This window comes from Temnothorax americanus, unplaced genomic scaffold (assembly GCF_048541705.1).
Source record: "Temnothorax americanus isolate GAGA-0224 unplaced genomic scaffold, ASM4854170v1 Scaffold261, whole genome shotgun sequence".
In the NCBI taxonomy this organism is placed as follows: Eukaryota; Metazoa; Arthropoda; class Insecta; order Hymenoptera; family Formicidae; genus Temnothorax; species Temnothorax americanus.
The window spans coordinates 1-21,369 of record NW_027509402.1 but is presented as its reverse complement, the minus strand read 5'-3'; the positions used below and the strand labels follow the sequence as shown (position 1 = coordinate 21,369).

At 33.4% G+C, this 21,369-nt stretch overlaps 2 protein-coding genes and 2 long non-coding RNA genes across 17 annotated transcripts; all 4 read right to left on the bottom strand.

Annotated features, from left to right (window-relative positions):
- Window positions 1-141: 141 nt before the first annotated feature.
- LOC143899334 (DNA polymerase alpha catalytic subunit-like) lies at window positions 142-8,479 on the bottom strand. 14 transcript variants are annotated; one of them, XM_077409559.1, is made up of 18 exons: window positions 8,305-8,479; window positions 7,669-8,193; window positions 7,527-7,598; window positions 7,179-7,384; window positions 6,961-7,104; window positions 6,523-6,724; window positions 6,238-6,416; window positions 5,161-5,346; window positions 4,949-5,085; window positions 4,694-4,877; window positions 4,383-4,623; window positions 3,858-4,301; window positions 3,596-3,768; window positions 3,090-3,240; window positions 2,218-2,489; window positions 1,977-2,123; window positions 1,602-1,830; window positions 152-1,346 (listed from the first exon to the last, which is right to left on the bottom strand). In XM_077409559.1, the coding sequence occupies exons 10-12, from the start codon at window positions 4,799-4,801 to the stop codon at window positions 4,294-4,296; spliced, it is 357 nt and encodes a 118-aa protein (XP_077265685.1). In that variant the 5' UTR covers window positions 4,802-4,877; window positions 4,949-5,085; window positions 5,161-5,346; window positions 6,238-6,416; window positions 6,523-6,724; window positions 6,961-7,104; window positions 7,179-7,384; window positions 7,527-7,598; window positions 7,669-8,193; window positions 8,305-8,479; the 3' UTR covers window positions 152-1,346; window positions 1,602-1,830; window positions 1,977-2,123; window positions 2,218-2,489; window positions 3,090-3,240; window positions 3,596-3,768; window positions 3,858-4,293. The 14 variants fall into 14 exon arrangements, with proteins under 14 accessions (XP_077265690.1, XP_077265692.1, XP_077265693.1 ...); XM_077409563.1 differs by having other exon boundaries at window positions 7,179-7,215; XM_077409558.1 differs by having other exon boundaries at window positions 7,700-8,193.
- Window positions 8,480-8,571: 92 nt separating this feature from the next.
- On the bottom strand, window positions 8,572-8,993 carry LOC143899337 (uncharacterized). The gene is made up of 2 exons (XR_013257457.1): window positions 8,792-8,993; window positions 8,572-8,680 (listed from the first exon to the last, which is right to left on the bottom strand). It is a non-coding gene; the product is annotated as an uncharacterized LOC143899337 (long non-coding RNA).
- On the bottom strand, window positions 8,994-10,445 carry LOC143899336 (uncharacterized). Its single transcript, XR_013257456.1, has 4 exons — window positions 10,278-10,445; window positions 9,774-10,166; window positions 9,270-9,662; window positions 8,994-9,158 (listed from the first exon to the last, which is right to left on the bottom strand). It is a non-coding gene; the product is annotated as an uncharacterized LOC143899336 (long non-coding RNA).
- A 5,861-nt stretch (window positions 10,446-16,306) lies between these two features.
- On the bottom strand, window positions 16,307-17,180 carry LOC143899338 (uncharacterized). Its single transcript, XM_077409568.1, has one exon. It carries the CDS (start codon window positions 17,061-17,063, stop codon window positions 16,326-16,328), a length of 738 nt encoding a protein of 245 aa, XP_077265694.1. The 5' UTR covers window positions 17,064-17,180; the 3' UTR covers window positions 16,307-16,325.
- Between the last annotated feature and the right edge of the window lie 4,189 nt (window positions 17,181-21,369).

Here is a 21,369-nt window from a genome sequence, read left to right as displayed (position 1 = left end):
AAAAATTAACTAATATATAAATTTAAATATATTTGCAATATAATAAATATTTTTATAATATATTATACCTTTCTCTATATTGTTCCTTCTCTTCTCCTTCTTTCTCCTTTTTTTATCTCTATATCTTTCTTTCGTCTTAAAATACTTTTTACTTTTTTATAAACAGCTTAAGGTATCGATACAATAAATAATACTATAAAAGCTACATTTGGATAGAACGGTAATAATTTACATATCCTACCTCATAATAGCGTAATAAATGAAAACAATTTATAGGAATAAATGTGATAGTATTTATGAAATAAAATTAAGTATGAAATAGACACATTTAAAAAATATTAATTTAATGATTATACTATCTTACGCGTCATTAACAGGCAAAGCAAATAGATGCTATGACATACAGGATACCTTTAAACAATTGTTTCATTTTCCAATAGATATACTGTAATATAATCGTGTAAGCGTCATATTTTTTTTACACAGGAATACTAACGCAAAATTATTCGGACATTGTCACTACTAAAATTAAAAAATCTGATGAAGGGTTAGGTAATGTACACATATTTTTAATTCACATATCTCTCATTTACTACCGATCATCATTTCATAATGATACATTTGCAACGAAATAGATACGCCAGTACCCAAAACGTATATCTGTAATCAAAACACAAGTTTTTATATTTTGGAAACGATAGTGTCTTAAAATACTTTTTACTTGTTTCTAAGCAGCATAAAATATCGATATTATCCGAATAGTATAAAAGCTACATTTGGATGGAACGATAACAATTTAGACACCCTACCTCTATAATTATGTTAAAATCGTCAGATATACTGTAATATAATCGTCATACTTTTTTTACACAGAAATACTAACGCAAATTATTCGGACATTGTCACTAAAAAATTAGATGCAGATAGCTTGTAATCATACAAAAATAGACATCTTTTTAATTCACAACATATCTCTCATTTACTACCGATCATCATTTCAGAATGATGCATTTGCAACGAAACAGATACGTCAGCAACATTTGAGATCATCGATTGGAAAAAGCATTCCTTTTTGTCTATTCGTTGTGACAAATAAAATCGTATAATTTCAGCACTCAGCAGTGGATTTACTTCAATTGATGCGATTTTAAGACAGAGCTCAATTCAAAGAATCCTCGTTGTTACTAAAAATGCTTACAAGGCCTGTGAACAGCGCTAATTTCCCTGCCATGCGCATATCTTTCTTTTTCGTGGCTGTATCCTGATTAGGCATCATCTTGTCCGCAATATGCTTATAGACTTTTCCATTCAGCATTAACGTAAAAAATAAAAAGTCGTCGTATCATCTGAAATCGTTATATATAATTGTCTTGGTATTATAATCAATTTTATAATAAGTGTTTCCTTTTCGATAGCATAAACAAAATTAATTTTAGGAAATCTACATTATTTTATCTTTTTCTGAAGGTAGAATAAGAAACGAAATTAAAAATCAAGTTTTTTTCAAATAATAGACAACTTGAATTAATTATAATTAATGTGTATAAGAACAATTTTATATTACTACTAAAAGGATTGTTTAGAGCACTAATTACACTAACATTTCCTGGTTAGCGCTTATTATGGCATGTTGTATTTTCCAAATTTTACTTCCAAAATATAGAAAATACCTTCCAGCATGTATGACACCACGTATACGCCAACGAACCTGCACGGTATCATTTTCAGAATGCATTGTGATGTTTAAGGATGTCAAGCTTGACGTGTGCAAACTTCATATGACCAATGAACCTTAATAGTATCAATTGCTTCGCATAACTGACAAGTCCCCTGCAATATTTTTTAAGCATATTATGAAAAAATGGAAATACTTAATGCTAAAAACTTTCAATTGCTTTGAATACTTAATAAAAAATAAAAAGATTCAGTTATTCTGTATATAATAAAAAACAAAACTGCAATATATCTAATCTTACCAGATCTACTTTGTCTCTCTCAGTTGTTGTATTTTCCAATAAAGTTTTATGTCATAACGTGTTCACATACAGAGGTCATTTTAAAACTTACAGTCTCGGATCTAAATTGACCTACCCATTCGTGGACGGAACAAAAGCTATTCAGTCCTAAAGATATTCGTAGAAAAAATTTATTATTATAGAAATGAGGAAGAAGGACAGAGGAAGCTGAAGAAGGAAACAATTCAAGCTATCAACATACGTTTTTTGATATTACATCGTCCAATTACTCAATGTATTGGCCAGGGATGCTGCCAAAGAAGGTTTTTCAGTTACCATCAAAACGGTTTTCATTTTGACGCAATATTTTCTTCATATGGCATTACAATTGATTTCTTCTTCTGTCATGTGGCACCGATTCCTAATACTCTGACGAGCTCGACACGGCCAAAATTAAAGGCTTGGGGACATTCATCTCCGAATCGTGAGAGGCAAGGGGACTCACGCAAATCAAACATTCCGAATCGTGAGGAGCTAAGAAAATAATGAATATGCAATAAGAAGTATATATGAAATAGAGATAAAAAAAAGATTGAAGAATATAATAAAATTAAAAAAAGTTGCCAATATAATAAAAAAGTTTGCAAATTATAAATGTACTGCTTTCTCACAATTTTAAAGTGTACAAATTAGAATTTTGCACATTGGTTTATCATTTTATTTTACTCATAAAACTTCCTTTATGAAAAAATCAAATTAATAAATATTAATAATTATGTATCAAATAAAATATAAGCTTCCTCAATAGAAGAGCTTTATAAGTGAGCGAAATAAAATGATGATGCAATGTATAAATTTCTAATTTATACATTTTAAAATGGTGAGAAAACAATATGCAAATTTCTAATTTTTACACTTTTTTATATTAATAATAATAGCTAATTGTTTACCGAATATTAAACATGGATAAACGATGTATTATGCGCATCATGCGTGAAAAAGAACACACTTATAGACATGTAACTATCATATATACTCTGTTTCATATATTAATATAAAATATGTATTTAATATAAACATTAAATTGTGTGAAATGTTCAATATTCTTGAAACGATAATAATTTTTATTATTACCTCTCCATATATCTTAAATGTACATGAATTTTTTTCAAACTCTATATTTGTAATATCATCAACTTTCTACGCTTGTTGAATATTTGTATTATAAGCACCAATAATAGCTAGTCCCATTTGATCTTCTCGAACATTAAACTCATCGATATATCTAAAATAAGGAAAATTTTACATTGCACATTTCTTTACACAATCTTGTTCAAGATAAAGTTTCTCTCTCTTTCTCTCTTTCTCCCTCTCTCTCTCTCTCTCACCCCATAATACGTATATACCTATATATACATGGAGTTAAAACCATAGTGGTGTAAGTCACTTTTTTCAACCTATCGAGTTAAGTTTATAGATGCAGTCTACACATGCAGATATGTTGAAAGAAGAAAAAAAAAGTAATTAAAAAATTGACTTACACCACTATGGCTTTAACCCTCCATATATGTATCTATTCTAACTGTATATATATTTATGTTAAAAATATATTTCGCATAATTTATCTCAAAAAGTATTACCTTTCCACGTATTCATTACTGTGTAAATCACAATCTTTCAACAACTTTATGAATGCCTCATCGAAACGTTCCACCAGTGTCAACACACAATCATCTATTTTATACAGCGTCGTTTCAAACTTTTGCATTTTTTCCATTATTGTTTCGCTATTACCGTAATACGCTCCAATATTCTGTAACAAAAATATTTATCTATTTCATACTTGCTTATTTTAAATCTTCTATTTTAGAGGACTTATAAATTTACATTACACATACGTACATACATATATCTATTTTATACACAAATACGTATTTTGACCAATACTCCGACTTTATAGCATCAGAAACTTTTGGATTGTAATCAAATATAAAAGACACAATGGAAAACTTAATCTTTACGATTATAACCGGGCCGAAAGTATGAACGTCGCCTATCAATTGTAGCTCGTGCAAAAGCTCTATTTGCTCGCGCCTGTCCGTGCGTTTTTTACCACAAGCTGCAATTATCTCAGAAAGTTTCTTCAACACCGCACCAATATTAATTTCTACGTCCTTGACGAACATCTTCGGTTTCTCGAAGGGAATTGCCACGCCGCCTTTAACGGTTTGCCACTTTCCTTTGCCATCATCTTCGTCACGTTTCTCTTCTCGTTCTTTTTCATTGCGTTCTTTACATTGCTCCTTTCTCTTCGCTTTATCCTCGTCCTCCTCCTAGGCTAAAGCCCTATGTAAAAAAAATTGTGTTATATAATATATTATGCTTCATGTTATCGGCGTTTTAAATATGCAATATTTCGCGTCTTACCTGTTATCAGAGCGGCGAGACCTTTAGCGTAAAATCGACAATGCATCGCCCCCAAGCATCCATGCATGGAATTGGCTGTGAAGTTCAACGCCATTTGCCTGATATGGTAATCCATTTTCTGTTCCGGCAATAAATTCGACGCTTTCATGAGTTGCTTGATCTGCTGTCTGCTTTTGACTAATTTGTGAATCTCCGTCGGGATCATACCTGACTCCAGATTTAACTCGAGAATATTTAATTGCTGCACTGTGTAAATTATATTTTAGTCCAGATATTTACTTCATGATATTGTTTGTATATAAGAAAATTACTTCGACGTCAGCATACGCCGCACTGGGCACGATGGTAAAACACAAATTGTACTCTTGTATAATACTCGGATTAATACATCTTGTACAATACCAAAAATTGAAGCCCATCAGCAGTCCCAGCTTGTCATAGAAACCTTTCTTCGGATCAAGTACGAGGCCTCCAGCATACGCCGCAGCTTTTTTCCTACCCGTGCCATCTAACATATATCTAGTTTCGTAATAACGACTATATATAAAAATATATTGAGATCTCACCATCGCCTCGCCCTTTCTTTTCAATTTTCTTATCCAGCGTTATGTAATCTATGTAAAATTAAACGAATATCTGTTGTTACATGCATATTCGTTTCTCTCCGCTCTTCTGCCTAATAGCGTCCTTGATAAAATGTTACCTATATTCATTCATTATTTAATTATAATTGCATTATTATATTTTATAAGTGAAATAAGAAATATAATGAATGTACCTGCTAAACAAATGATTTGAAGCGCGAGCGATATAATATTGAGATCCATCACTATAGTAATAATGTATTTTGCTTCTTTTAACGTCACATGCATTAGATTTAGTACTTTGTCCACTGTATTGAAGAACGATGGAGTTTCCGCTGACGTGATCTCTTTACATTCGTGTTCCTTCATCTTTTTAATACCTAAATATTTGTCAAAATTAAGTTGTTATGATCCCATCCATATTGAAGTCGGTTAAAAATAAATTATATTTAATTTTTTACCATAAAATTAAATTTTACACGTGACTGTTATGTCACATAGCAATTGATATATAAATCTATTTTAAAAAATGCAAAAAACAATTAAAATTTAAAAAATTGCTCAAAAACTGAAAAAAAGATAGAACTGACTTCAAAAGAACTGTAAAAAATAAGAAAGAATTTAAAAAAATATATAAAAGTTCTATATTTTTTATTTTTTAGAGCTTTTTGAAGTTGGTTCTATTAAAAATTTTTTTTTTATTTTATACTTTTTTTAAGGAAAAAAGCTTCCTCACCAATTTGGCTAAAATTTTAATTTTGTGTATTTTGGTGCGTAAAACATGAATAAATCTATAAGTTAAAATTGTCGTTCTCAATTAGATAAAAAATTATTAAGTACTAAAATTAATAGTTGCGTAGTGTTAGAGTGTCTATCATACTGACATGATATAGACGTACATGATCATGCGTAATGACGTAAAAGTACATGAAATTACTGTAATAATACAATATAACGGCAACCTGTCCTATAATAGTCTGACGCCTTGCACAATAATAAGCGATAGCGATGATGATAGTGACAGCGACAAAGTTGCCAACAAAGGTATAGCTTTGTCGGCAATTTTATCGTTGTCACTATCGCCTATTGTGCAAAGGGCTTTACTTCAATTATATGCTATTATTATACTTTGTATTTATGTAAACTTTTCATTTCTGCTTTAAAGAAAGCATAAACTCTATTTCTACTATCTTTTTTATCTATATAGTTAAGAAAGATTAATTTCTTTTAAAAAAAGATATATATATATATATATATATATATATATATACCTCAGAAAAATAAACACGATCGTATTGCATATTTCCAAAATCTCCCCTCATATAATAGCGCAACTGCTTCTTCAGCATCATTTAGATAATCTTTTAATACTATAGCTGCATGTTTATATTTCCGCTCTGCTTTCAAACGTTCAACCAGTGTCTTATGAAGTTTGTATGAATTTGCTGGGCTGAAAAAATTAATTCTTATGTGTATAGAAGCATATGTAATTAATTCTAACGATGATAGGATAATATTCTTTCATGCATATACGAAAAAAAATTGTATATCTTTACCGTAGTTTCATCTCTTTTGATATTGCGATTATATCCTCCCAATTATCATTTAACATTCTAAATGTTTCTACAACTTTGTCAAGATCGCCACTTCTATAAAACCAGCTTCCACATATTTTCCTTCACTTGACAAAAATTCTCCATAAACTTCAGCCACCTTTTTATACTCTATAGTATTCTTCTCAAACAATTTTATTGCCGCCTGGTATAATTTATGACTACGTATCAAATTTAATCATTCCTCAAACTTATTGTTAGTTGAATCTTTAGACAAATATTTTAACGCTAATTCGTAACGTTTAAGATGCATATTAATAGAATACTTCATGTAATTTGGGTCCAATTTTTTCAAATTATTTAAGAATGGAATATATTCTTTGGGATCTTCTTTCGATGATTCAAACGCTATAAACATTGCGAGTTCTAAATCATACATGCCTAATGATATACATTCTATACTTCTATACTTCTATATTTCTAAATTTCCTCTAGGCAGCTATAAAATTATTTTTGAGTCGTACGGTATCGCCGTTATTATACGAGAACCTTTTTCGAGTCGTCTGATGTAGGTACCTGATGTATCTGTAACGATATATTTAAAGTCAGAAAAATATGCGGTATACAAAAAAAAAAGATTATAAAAAGTATGTATTTACCCGCAAATAAAATCTCGTTCATATTTAAATCCCAGAGCTGGTTAGTTAAATCACGTTTAGCTGCTTAATCATTTAGCTGCTTTATATTAACTTCGTTCAATAAGACACAAATCAATGTACATTGCAGTGTCGTAAGAAACAAAAAATCAGAATGTACGTAAAAACTTGTAATATTTTTAGCAATTTCTTTTCCGTCGACCAAGAAACTATTTTCCAGAAGACAGAGCAAGGATAATATCTTTTGATATCAATTCGTATAACTTCTATTTGATCACACTGTTCGTTTAACGTTATATTTGTCTGTTCAAGTTTTCCGTTTCTTGTGTATTTAAATATTTGATCTCTTACTTTTATGTAAGCTGTATTTGCATCGGGAGAAGAAACTACATGTTCTACTGGATAACCAAAACATAAAGTTTCCTGTAAAAAGATTTAAATTTAGACAGATATTATTTTTATACAAATCTAATGATTCTGGAATACCACATACCTTATTTTCAGACAATCTTTAGAATACATACCATTTAGAGATAAAACACACAAGAGATTATGGTTGTAACTATAGAGAACAACATGATGTTCTCCGTAAACCATAAGAAATGTTGCATGAAGCAATCATAGTCATCAATTTTTAATGCTTTATCTTTGATAACGTATAGCATGTCACAAGAAATACTACATACGTTTGCAGTTACATATGTCAATGTGGAAGCGTTCCACATTCAGGAACATCCTTTTCCTTTTTCAATAAAATTACAATGTCCATATTGCCAGCAGAGACAGAGATCATTAAACCGTCCTCTTCCATAATTAGTCGTTATAATGCAGACAAAAAAACTTTTCCAAGAAGGCAGACGTATATAACTTTATAACTTAATGTGCCACGTTGATTTTTACGCACAAACTATGAAGAAATTATTGAATTTGTAAAAGTGCAGCAACCAAGTCATAAGAACGTTTCAACATTGCAATCCTTTGATTTATCTTATACTGATTTCGAGTTTGGTTAGAAAAGCTGCAAATTAAAAAATCAATAAATAACATATAAACAGATTACTATATATAAATAATTATAACCACACGCACAGTCTAAATATAAACTTAAATATATTAATAAATAAATTACCTTGACAATTTTACTTCCTTAATCCAGTCCTGATCGTGATAATATTTCTTAGACGGCCGTAGTCGACATGGATTTTGACATATGTAACAAATGTATATTTCTCAGAAACATTCTTTTCCTTTTCAATAAAATTACAATGTCCATGTTGCCAGCAGAGACAGAGATCATTAAACCGTCCTCTATAATGCAGACAAAAAGCTTTTCCAAGAAGGCAGACGTATATAACTTTATAACTTAATGTGCCACGTTGATTTTTACGCACAGACAATGAAGAAGTTATTGAATTTGTAAAAGTGCAGCAACCAAGTCATAAGAACGCTTCAACATTGCAATCCTTTGATTTATCTTATACTGATTTCGAGTTAGGTTAGACAAGCTGCAAATTAAAAAATCAATAAATAACATATAAACAGATTACTATATATAAATAATTATAACCACACGCACAATCTAAATATAAATGTAAATATATTAATAAATAAATTACCTTGACAATTTTCCTTCCATGATCCAGTCCTGATCGTGATAATATTTCTTAGACGGCCGTAGTCGACATGGATTTTGACATATGTAACAAATGTATATTTCTCAGAAACATCCTTTTCCTTTTCAATAAAATTACAATGTCCATGTTGCCAGCAGAGACAGAGATCATTAAACCGTCCTCTTCCATAATTAGTTCCAAGAAGGCAGACGTATATAACTTTATAACTTAATGTGCCACGTTGATTTTTACGCACAAACTATGAAGAAATTATTGAATTTGTAAAAGTGCAGCAACCAAGTCATAAGAACGTTTCAACATTGCAATCCTTTGATTTATCTTATACTGATTTCGAGTTTGGTTAGAAAAGCTGCAAATTAAAAAATCAATAAATAACATATAAACAGATTACTATATATAAATAATTATAACCACACGCACAGTCTAAATATAAACTTAAATATATTAATAAATAAATTACCTTGACAATTTTACTTCCTTAATCCAGTTCTGATCGTGATAATATTTCTTAGACGGCCGTAGTCGACATGGATTTTGACATATGTAACAAATGTATATTTCTCAGAAACATTCTTTTCCTTTTCAATAAAATTACAATGTCCATGTTGCCAGCAGAGACAGAGATCATTAAACCGTCCTCTTCCATAATTAGTCCTTATAATGCAGACAAAAAAACTTTTCCAAGAAGGCAGACGTATATAACTTTATAACTTAATGTGCCACGTTGATTTTTACGCACAGACAATGAAGAAGTTATTGAATTTGTAAAAGTGCAGCAACCAAGTCATAAGAACGCTTCAACATTGCAATCCTTTGATTTATCTTATACTGATTTCGAGTTAGGTTAGACAAGCTGCAAATTAAAAAATCAATAAATAACATATAAACAGATTACTATATATAAATAATTATAACCACACGCACAATCTAAATATAAATGTAAATATATTAATAAATAAATTACCTTGACAATTTTCCTTCCATGATCCAGTCCTGATCGTGATAATATTTCTTAGACGGCCGTAGTCGACATGGATTTTGACATATGTAACAAATGTATATTTCTCAGAAACATCCTTTTCCTTTTCAATAAAATTACAATGTCCATGTTGCCAGCAGAGACAGAGATCATTAAACCGTCCTCTTCCATAATTAGTCGTTATAATGCAGACAAAAAAACTTTTCCAAGAAGGCAGACGTATATAACTTTATAACTTAATGTGCCACGTTGATTTTTACGCACAGACTATGAAGAAATTGTTGAATTTGTAAAAGTGCAGCAACCAAGTCATAAGAACGTTTCAACATTGCAATCTTTTGATTTATCTTATACTGATTTCGAGTTTGGTTAGACAAGCTGCAAATTAAAAAATCAATAAATAACATATAAACAGATTACTATATATAAATAATTATAACCACACGCACAGTCTAAATATAAACTTAAATATATTAATAAATAAATTACCTTGACAATTTTCCTTCCTTAATCCAGTCCTGATCGTGATAATATTTCTTAGACGGCCGTAGTCGACATGGATTTTGACATATGTAACAAATGTATATTTCTCAGAAACATCCTTTTCCTTTTCAATAAAATTACAATGTCCATGTTGCCAGCAGAGACAGAGATCATTAAACCCGTCCTCTTTATAATTAGTCGTTATAATGCAGACAAAAAAACTTTTCCAAGAAGGCAGACGTATATAACTTTATAACTTAATGTGCCACGTTGATTTTTACGCACAGACAATGAAGAAGTTATTGAATTTGTAAAAGTGCAGCAACCAAGTCATAAGAACGCTTCAACATTGCAATCCTTTGATTTATCTTATACTGATGATTTCGAGTTAGGTTAGACAAGCTGCAAATTAAAAAATCAATAAATAACATATAAACAGATTACTATATATAAATAATTATAACCACACGCACAATCTAAATATAAACGTAAATATATTAATAAATAAATTACCTTGACAATTTTCCTTCCATGATCCAGTCCTTATCGTGATAATATTTCTTAGACGGTCGTAGTCGACATGGATTTTGACATATGTAACAAATGTATATTTCTCAGAAACATCCTTTTCCTTTTCAATAAAATTACAATGTCCATGTTGCCAGCAGAGACAGAGATCATTAAACCGTCCTCTTCCATAAAACCACATGTGCAATTTATTAATTCTTCTCTCCGAAATTGATCTACTTTTACCAGTTCGCCGTTAATCATCATCATCAACCCTTCGCTCTCTATAATATTATTATTAACCCCCTAACGACACGACGCGAGCTGTCACATCACGATTTCACGACACTCACGACACACACGCACGAAGCTCGCCGCGATCTCCCGCGATCACACTCGGCTTCGACCGGCCAATCACGCACGCGGAAAAGCGGCAACACTACGTGCGAGATATTCGACTCGCAAAGCTCACTTCTCGGTAAACATGACTTTTTTTATTATGGACTAGCACGCACGCGCGCTACGCGCGCGCTTTAAACTTTTTCCGTTCCATTCACCTTCAAACACTCATCCCACATCACCATTTTTCTCCGTTAAAATGTATTTCCATTCTCATCGACTGTACCAATGTTCATTCGCCACCTCTCGTTTCTTTTTTTTTCTCCGTTCACTTCACATACCTGTCTCTCCTATATTTTGTTTTCTTCTTTCTTTTTACATCTTGCATAAGACTTATCACACTTCGCTTCCTCGGCTCTCATTTTTTTCTTTACACTTAACTACTTCTTACACTGCACTAACGCGCGCGCCATCCATGTCCATATATTTCCCGTTATATTTATTCTAAAATATTTATCCCATTCCACTACTTCTCTCCGTTAATTTATTCCATTTTTTCCTTTACTGTACTAATATCTAATTGTCACCACCTCCCATTTCTCTTCCCTCTCCGCTTACTTCACGTACTTATCTCTCTCATATTTTTTTTTCTTCTTATTTTTCATATAAGACTTCTTACACTCTAATTTCTTCATTCGGTACCTTTCTTTGTCCGTCAACAGCAACGTAAACAAAATCGGGCTTAACAGGCACCCCTGTCTCTAACTCCCCTTCCTGTTCAAAACCTTTCTCCCAGCTCCTCTCCCACCCTTACCCTGCATCCCTCAACAGCTCCTTACATCTTATCACCAAGCCCTCCCTCACTCTTTTTTTTCTCATCGCTTTCACCAGAATCCTTCTGTCCACCGAGTCAAAAAAGCTGCCTTCAAGTCCACGAACAACACCTCCATCTTCCCCTTCTTTAATTTACCTGCCTATTTGTTAAGTAATTTAATACATAGATGTTGTCCGTGGTCCCTACCCCTCTCCTAAACTCTGTCTGACTCTGCGGAAGCAATCCCTTCTCTTCTACCTCTTTCCTCAACCTTTCCGCCAAAACAGCAGCGTACACCTTGTATGCCGTTTGTGCTAACATCACCCCTCTGTAGTTTCCTACTTTCTCCCACTTCCCCTTTTTTATGGGCACTATAATTTCCTCCCTCCAACCTTCCGGCCAACCCTTTTCTTTTCACACTCTATTACATACCTCCCACAACAATTTTTTCACCACCTCTCCTCCAAACTTTCATACCTCATTTGGAATTCCATAATTTCCCATCGCCTTTCCTTCCCTAAGCTTTCCCACCATTTCCCACATTTTTTCTCCCCTTATCTTCTCCTCTTCTCCTCCAACTCCTCCCAACAAATCTCTGAAATAACTATCCCATTCCTGCATACTAATTCCCTCGTTCAACCTTCTTCTCCTCTTTCTCTCTCTGTTTACTATCTTCCATATATGTCCCTCTGTCCTAATCTCCTTTATCTCCCCTTCCCATTTCTTCACTTCTCTTCTTTTCTTCTCCTTATACAACTTCTTGTATCGCTGTTTTTCCTCACTATAACTGCCACTCTTCCCAAACTCCCATTGTTCTCGCGTTGCCAGTGTTTGTAGCGCCTCTACAAATCTTGCCCCACTTTTGAGGAACTAAAATTCAATATGGCTGTCGAACCGCTCGATTTAAATACATAATAGCTGATTTTTTCATATTATTATTATTGCTATTTAGAAAAATTATGATAGAAAAATGGCTAGGAAGCAAAAATTAAGCTACACTGCTATTGTCACAATTTAATTATTACAAGTTTTATTATAAATATTTCGAAATAGGAAAAATATAAAAAATAATAAAATAGATATAAAATGTGTACATGTGTGTATGTGTTTATATGTATGTACGGTGTTATGTGTGTATATGTATGTGTGTGTGTATAAACATATTTTAATTTAGATGCGTATACCTGGATAAAGTACCTGCAAAAAAAACATAATTGTTTTAATAAATACCTCATTCTATTCCCTTCTTTGCGAGTGTAAACATAATACTTCCCCTTCTTACCTTTCTTAACATATCTCATAGCCAATGATTTAGTTTGATTATACATATAATTTGGCTGGAATTCAGCCAATATTTTTTTATTTAATATTTTATTAAGAAAATTGCACCACTGCTGGATAAATTCCACTGCAACCATATCCAACAACTCCTTCAAAGCAGACTTACAGTGCATTGTTAAATAATTTGTCTCCGTCGCCATGCTATTTAAAACTTGTTCTTTTAATTTGATATTGTGGCAAAAGTTTGGAAATTGCACTTTAGTTATATATATATCGCTTGTTGTAATATATTTGTTATTTGTTCATTTTCTAATTTTTTTGCTCAATCACTGCATATAGGTATCCATTTTTTACGCATAAAACTCAATATTTTGTGCACATTCACAAAAACATTTTTTGCTTCTACTATTGGTACAGCAGCTTCAGCACAATCTATGTTGGTGTTATTATTTTCCATGCGTGCAATTTCTGCTGCGCGAAACATAGTCATTAATGCTAAGGAACTATCCGTTTCGTTTTCTTCACAATTAGAAGAGACGGAATGCTTGGACGTAATATTAGCAGTAATTAGTGTTTTAAATGCCGTTCCAAATTGGTAAGGAGTTGGGTTGACATTCCTACGTCCTACGTCTCTTATTTGGCCGAAAAAATTTTCTAGTACGTCTTGATTTATATATTTTAAATTAAGATGTGTAAATCTACTTCTTTGAAGGACATCCCATAGACGTGCAGCACCTCGGATCGTCCACATCCAATTTTTTAAGCACTTTGGTGCATTTTTTCTTATTGGTTTTAGTGTTGTTTTTTCAACAAATTGCATATTATCCAACGTAAATAATGCCTTTTGCCAAAAACGTTTATGCGTGCTTTATGGACTAATTATACTACTAAGGCCTTGTCCTTGTTTGCCATTAAAGGAATCGAATAATTCATCAAAGAATAATAGCGTTCTTGATGTAGCAGCGGCGCTTTCTGGCAACTGTATCGTGCCTTTTATAGTTTCAACAACACCTGCAATATAAATAAATAATGCGTAAAGTCAGAATATTTTTTTGCTTTTGACGCGCATGCAAATTAAAATTTTTCAGAACTTTTTGATAAATGACCATTATTATTTACCTTGTTTATAAGATACGACTATGCCATGTAATGAGCCACAGTATGGCTTAACACTTGGACAGCATATTTTACTCTCATCTTTGGAATCAAAGCTGGATATATATGCTTATCCACTAATTTAGGCATCATCCGTTGTTGAATATCTGAATACTTGTTCAGTTTATCGATAGTATACAAACGTTCGATAGCATCCCATGTGGCGTATGGACATTTCAAATCTGTTGATACATTTTTGTTAAGCATTAAATGTTTAGTTAGTAAGTTATTCCGCACGCCTTTTTGCAAATGAACATAATCAAAGAGTGGTATAATTTTGTGATTTTTAAGAAAAATGGTGTTATCTTTTATATGTCCTTGTCAGGGTTCAAAATAATGCATTACTTTTTGTAATGAATTACGGTTTCATTAAAAATTATTTTTTTAATAACCAATACAAAGGTTTTCAATTACGCATTATTTTTTAAATAATTAGTGCGGTTTTTTCCATTACGCATTACTTTTTAAATAATCAATGCGATTTTTTTTATTACGCATTACTTTTTAAATAATCAATGCAATTTTTTTCATTACGCATTATTTTTTAAATAATTAATGCAATTTTTTTAATACGCATTACTTTTTAAATAATCAATGCAATTTTTTTCATTACGCATTGCTTTTTAAATAATCAATGCAATTTTTTTATTACGCATTATTTTTTAAATAATTAATAAGTAAAGAAATAATTATTTTTAAAAAAATTAATAAGTAATGCATTATTTTTTAATTTGAATTTTTATTACTCTGGTTTGTACTTATATTAAGGTTGCGTTCCGATATTCACTGTCAATACCAAAAATCTGTAGTTAGTTACTATAGATAAACTATAGATTTTCAGAGTACTTGCACTTTATTTTAAATAGTATTATTAAAATTTAAAACATATTAGTAGTATTTATTTCAAGTTAAAATATTTTATAATTGCTGAATATTTTATATATTATTAATTGATATGATAACAACCTATCAAATGTTTTGAAAAACCGGAAGCGCTAATCGGGAAATGGCGGAGCCAATCAGCATAAGAAACATTAGTTGGCTTAACTCTTCTTTGACCAACTTTACCAAATTATAAGTGACAACGCTATCTCCTGATATTCGCAATAATCGATTGACCGTTGAGAGGATCATATCTATAGGTACATACATGACAATTAATGTTACTGCTATGTCTCTTGTCAATCAACATGATAGCGCCCATGGAAAATGAGAGGGCCACAGTATTATGTACACGTACAATTTACGTACTATATTCATTCTTCGGTTATTATATGTGTGTATTAAGCAGGGATAAACAGCAATATTTATTTTCAATAATCCGTACATAAAACAAATAATAAACAAAAATTTCAACAATGTTTTTCATTACGGATTACTTTTTAAATAATTAATGCGTTTTTTTATTATGCATTACTTTTCAAATAATCAATGCAATTTTTTCCATTACGGATTACTTTTTAAATAATTAATGCGATTTTTTTATTACGCATTATTTTTTAAATAATCCATGCGATTTTGTTTATTACGCATTATTTTTTAAATAATCAATGCGATTTTTTCTATTACGCATTATTTTTTAAATAATCAATGCGATTTTTTCTATTACGCATTACTTTTTAAATAATTAATGCGATTTTTTTCATTACGCATTACTTTTTAAATAATCAATGCGATTTTTTTCATTACGCATTACTTTTTAAATAATCAATGCAATTTTTTTCATTACGCATTACTTTTTAAATAATTAATGCAATTCTTTTTATTACGCATTATTTTTTAAATAATTAATAAATAAAGAAATAATTACTTATTAAAAAATTAATAAGCAATGCATTATTTTTTAATTTGAATTTTTATTACTCTGGTCCTTGTGGTTCTGAAAAAAATTTAATGCATGTTTAGTACTTATACAATACAGGTACACACATAAATACATATATCAATACATATGTAAATTACTCACTATTACCATGTAGTGCAGGTCGCGTTTGTTGTATCAATAAATTGATCGGTGCAATATTAGTTCCCCCTTGATCGCAAACGCTTGCAACTGGTTTGAAACCACACTTTATAAGTGCTAGCAACCATTCTTTGATGCATCTGGCTAATTGAATTGAATTTGTTGCACTATGACTGTATCCGTAGCCAATTGGCATGTGCTTTCCAGAGGCGAGACATCTTATATAAAAAACAATCGCATGATCTGCTATCTTTCTAGTTTGTTTTGTACCCCAATCTTCCAAGCCAATTATTTTATCATTTTTTGGATCATATTGGACAGCAGGTTGTACAGACATTTCGTCATAAATAAGCACCACATATAAATCTTTAGGATCAATCTCTTTCTTAATTAAACATAAATATTGTAGAATACTTTTATTACACCCAGTATCAATAGGAATATTTTGTAATTGTTTCTTTAAAGTGACATGAGAAGGAAAGTGTAGATATTTAGAAAAAAAATTATATGATGTACGTATTTCTATTCTCTCTTTTTGCTGTTGGTGCAATACTTTCATTTCCTGTTGTTGCTGATGGTACAACACTTCCATTCTCTCTTGTTGCTGATGCAGCACTTCTATTCTCTCTTGAATTTCTTCTCTATTTTGAGATATTGTCATTTCTGTCCGTTGCTGGAATACTTCTTCTTGCTGGAGTTGTTTACCCGCCTCTTCTGAGCATGCTAATTCCATGCATGGGACAGCAGTATTTAATAATCTTCGATATCTTGGATTGCAAGAGTAATCATTCTCACGAAAATGTTTATGACACACTCGTAACTGTTTTATAACGTCTTCATCTGTAATATTAAACTTCAAAATCTGTAACTATCGTTTGCGGCGTTCTTTATTGGTAGGAATCCCATGTGACGGCACTATCTTGCCCGATTTGCATCCTTGTACACAGCACGATCTTGCCATATTTTTCTATTTCACACTACTTCTAATTACCTTTAGCAACGTTTAAAACATATATTTAAACGTTCTACGTTTATGCAATGCACTACGACAGACCACGACAAACAATGTGAACTGAATGCGAACCACGTTGCTAAAAGTTCACGACAGCAGCCAACAGCAGCTGACCGCAGCTGACAACAATCGACAGCCATATTGAATTTTAGTTCCTCAAAGGTGGGGCAAGATTTGTAGAGGCGCTACAAACACTGGCAACGCAAGAACAAGGGAAAGTTTACCGGCCCTGACTCTTCCTTTTTTCCTTCTCTATTTCCTTAACATGAGCTCTTTTGCTTTCTTTTTTTACATTCTTCACCCCAACAGCGCCTTTCTCCGCCCTTTTTGCCCTTCCCATTCACTTTCCTTAATACCTTCCCTATCCTCTTTTTTAGCCCCTGCCACTCCTCTTCCACTTCCCTTCCTGAATTTGCTTATCCCCCACTAACTCTTTAAATTTTTTCCTGCCCTCCTCTGATCAATCTCCTCTCTCACTTCCGCCTTTCCCCCCTACCTTTTACCCAAACCGTCCTCCACCCATTCTACCTACGCCGTCACTGGCTGGTGGTCTGAGTCGACCTTCGCTTCCACCACTACCCGTTCTATCCTCTCCCTTGTCCTCCTGTCCCCCAACACGCAGTCAATCACCGACTCCCCTATCCTCCCTCTCCCTTAAAAATTGCCCACCCATGCTCCTCCAAAAATCTACATAACTTTCTTTCCTCCCCGTTTACCTTGCCATCTTTCGTTCTTCTTTCCCCTTCTCCTCTCTCTTCCTCTCCTTCTTCTACAAATCCCTCCTCCTTCCCAATCCTTGCGTTAAAATCCTTCCTATCAGCACCCTCACTTCCGTCTCTATCTCCTCCACCTATTACTTTAGGTCTTCCAATTTCTTGCCTTTATCTTATTTATATACACTCCTACTATGTTCCACCACTTCTTCTCTAACCTTACCTTTATCGATAGCATCCCTTCTTTATCTTTTTTCGTCCTTCCTTTTTCCATTTTGACCCCTGTTCTCGCCCCTACTATAATTCCTCCTACCGCCCTTCCCTTACGATTCTTCCTTTTTGCTTTCTGCACTTCCCACACGTAACCTCTCGGCAGCCTTTCCTTTATCTTTTCTCATCCTTTACCATCCACCCATTTCTCACATAACACCATTACATCCCTTTCCTCCAGCCCCATCCAAAACTCTTATCTTTATTTGTTAATCCCGCCACATTCCAAAAAGCCACCTTATATATTCTCCTTCTCTCCTCTCTCTCTCTCTCCTCCCCCTCTTTCTCTCCAAATCTTCTCTCTAATTCCTCCTCTTTATCCTTCTCATTCTCTACTCTTCTTTCACCCACCCGTTCCCTCTTTTTCTTTTCTACTCAACCTATTTTTGCACTTCCTCTCTTTTGCTTTCCTTCCCTTTCCTTTGCCCTGCTTCCCAACACCTCTCTCTACTATCCCTAAGCACATCTCTTACCTTATCCCACACCCACCACTCCCCCTTTATCCATACTTCTCCCTGCCCTATCCGTACCCTCTCCTCTTGCCTTCCATGCAACTTGATTTACCTTCCATTTTCTTCTTATGTCAAATCTTCCTCTATCCAAGTACTTTTGTCTTTCAATTTCCACTTATTTCTCATTATTCTTGATTTCTCTTCCTCACTTCCTACTCTTACTACTGCTATACCTCCCTTCTCTCTCCTTCCCGCATCTATTTTTCTAATCTCCTCTATCTTAACTTCTAAGCCTATCTTTTTTATTACCTTTATTTCTCCCTCTATTCCTACCGTATCTTCTTTCACTCTTTTTATCAAAATATTTCTCTTCCTTTCTCCCCTCTCCTTCACTTTACACCTCCTTTCCAGCCTTTCCACCCTCTCTTTCCAATCAGACTTATTTCTCCCCCCCTCCCTTTTTTTTTCTTCGCTTCTTTCTGCACCTTTTCCTCCATCACGAACTCCTCCCTTTAACTCTATTTGCATCCCCTCCAATTTTCCTTCCAAATCTTCTATTCTATTCTTAAACTCTTCTCTTTCCCTTCTTCATTTCTTCTCTCTCTCCTTTAGTTCGTTCCTTATCTTCTCAACTTCTTTCACCATTGCCTCCTTTTGCCCTTTCGCCACCTCTCTTAATTCCTCTCTCACTTCCTTTAACCCCTCCCTCAGCTCTTATCCTAATTCTCTCAACAACCCTTTCATATCTATATCTTCTTCCCCTGGTGGCGTTCTCACTATCTTCCTGCTTTTCTTGAAAAGGTCCTCGCTCCCTTTCCTAACCGCTCCTTCTTCCTTCTCCATTGTATCCCTCTTCCTCTTGAAAAGCTCGTCTATGTTCCCCGTACTACCGCGTTTCTCTTTCCCCAATTCTATGGCCGTACTGCTTCCCCGCGTTATTCCCAAACTCCCCAGAATTCCCTAGCTCTTTACCCTAGCGCTCTATACTTTTTTCCTTCTACGATCTACGTCTGTCTCTCTAACCTCAACCTTCCTGTTTCTCTTCAGCCTCCACGGGCTCTCTCTCTCTCTCTTTCTCTGAACCCTGCGCACTTCTTCCACTCTCACACCTTCCTTCTCCTACATTGTGCTCGCCCCTCGCTTACCACACACTCTCTCTCGCCCTACCTCTCACACTCGCACTCCGTTATTCGCTTATCCCATTTTTCCTGTTCCAGCCACGTCTCCATCAACTCCCCAACATCCCACTTTCTTATCCTTTCCCAAACTTTTCCTGTTTTCCCTTCACTCCCGCTACATTCCAAAAGCCTATCTTTAGGCTTCCTTCCTGTTCCTTTCCCTCCTTATTTCTCCTGCATTCCTTTCTTCCTACTTCCCCCTCTTTTTTCTCTCTTTCACTTCTTTTTACTTTCCACACTCTACTCTCTCTGACTTCTTTCCCCTTTTCCCTCAACCTCAGCACACTCTCTTCCACCCTACTCTCTCTCTCCTCCCTCTTCTCCCCGCACTCCCCTCCCAACGTTTTTCCACCCTCCTCACTACCTTTCTATTTCATTTTTCCGACCCTTTCTTTTCTACTCTTTCCCTTCTCCTCTGTTTCTCTTTCTCCTCCCTTCTTTTTTTGCTCCTCTCTCATTTTCCCTTCCATCTATCAGGACTTCTTTTTCCTCATCCCAACTCCACCACTTCCCCTCTATCCAAATCTTTCCGTACTTTACCCAATCTCTCATCCTATTCCTTCTCTTCTTCTCAGCTATCCTCTCCAGGCTCCATTGCATTTTTCTTTGATTCTTTCCTTCAAGGTCATGTCATTCTCTATTCTTTCTGTCCTCCCTTTCTACACATTCTTCTTCTGCATTACCTCTCTTTTTCTTACTGTATCTTTTAACCTAACTAAAACCATCTTCTCTTTCCCCGTCTTTCTTCCTTTCTCTTTTACCTCTTTTATTTTTCCCTTTTCCGCCGTCTCTAGCCTTAGCTTCTCTACCGCTCTCTTTCGCCTTCCCTTCTCTACCTCCACCCCTTTCACTACTACTTCTCCTTCTGTCTCTCTCTTCTAACTCTCTCTACCTTTCTAGCTCTCTTACGTTCGCTTCTATTGCTTTATCTCTTTTTCCTATCTCCCACTTTCCTTCCTTTTTCACTTCTCCCTGCCCTTCTTTCTTCCCATATATCTCTCCATCTCTTAACTAATATATTTAAATTTATATATTAGTTAACTTCTTTATATACACTATATATATACCGCTCATTAATTTCAATATACCCTTATATTTGTTAATTTCTCTGTAAGGATGAACATGATACATGTGTTTTGTACAGAAAAGAATTCATTTGCTGTTATAAACACTTTCAACACTTGCATGTAATGCATTTTTATATATTGTTTATATAAAAATCCGATGCATGCGAATGAAATGTTTATAACAGCAAGTGCATTCATTTCTGTGCAAAACACGTATCATGATGTTCATCTTTTACAGAGAAATCAACGAATCTGTTGTATATTGAAATTAATGAGCGGTAGTATATATATACAGAAATTAACTAATATATAAATTTAAATATATTTGCAATATAATAAATATTTTT

Excerpts from the sequence above, each read along its gene's own strand:
- LOC143899334 (XM_077409557.1), bottom strand. The coding sequence starts at position 4,801 with ATGGGCTTCAATTTTTGGTATTGTACAAGATGTATTAATCCGAGTATT. Across the intron at positions 4,624-4,693 it reads CGGCGTATGCTGACGTCGAA|CAATTAAATATTCTCGAGTT; the intron begins GTAATTTTCTTA and ends TACACAGTGCAG.
- LOC143899338 (XM_077409568.1), bottom strand. The coding sequence starts at position 17,063 with ATGGAATTAGCATGCTCAGAAGAGGCGGGTAAACAACTCCAGCAAGAA.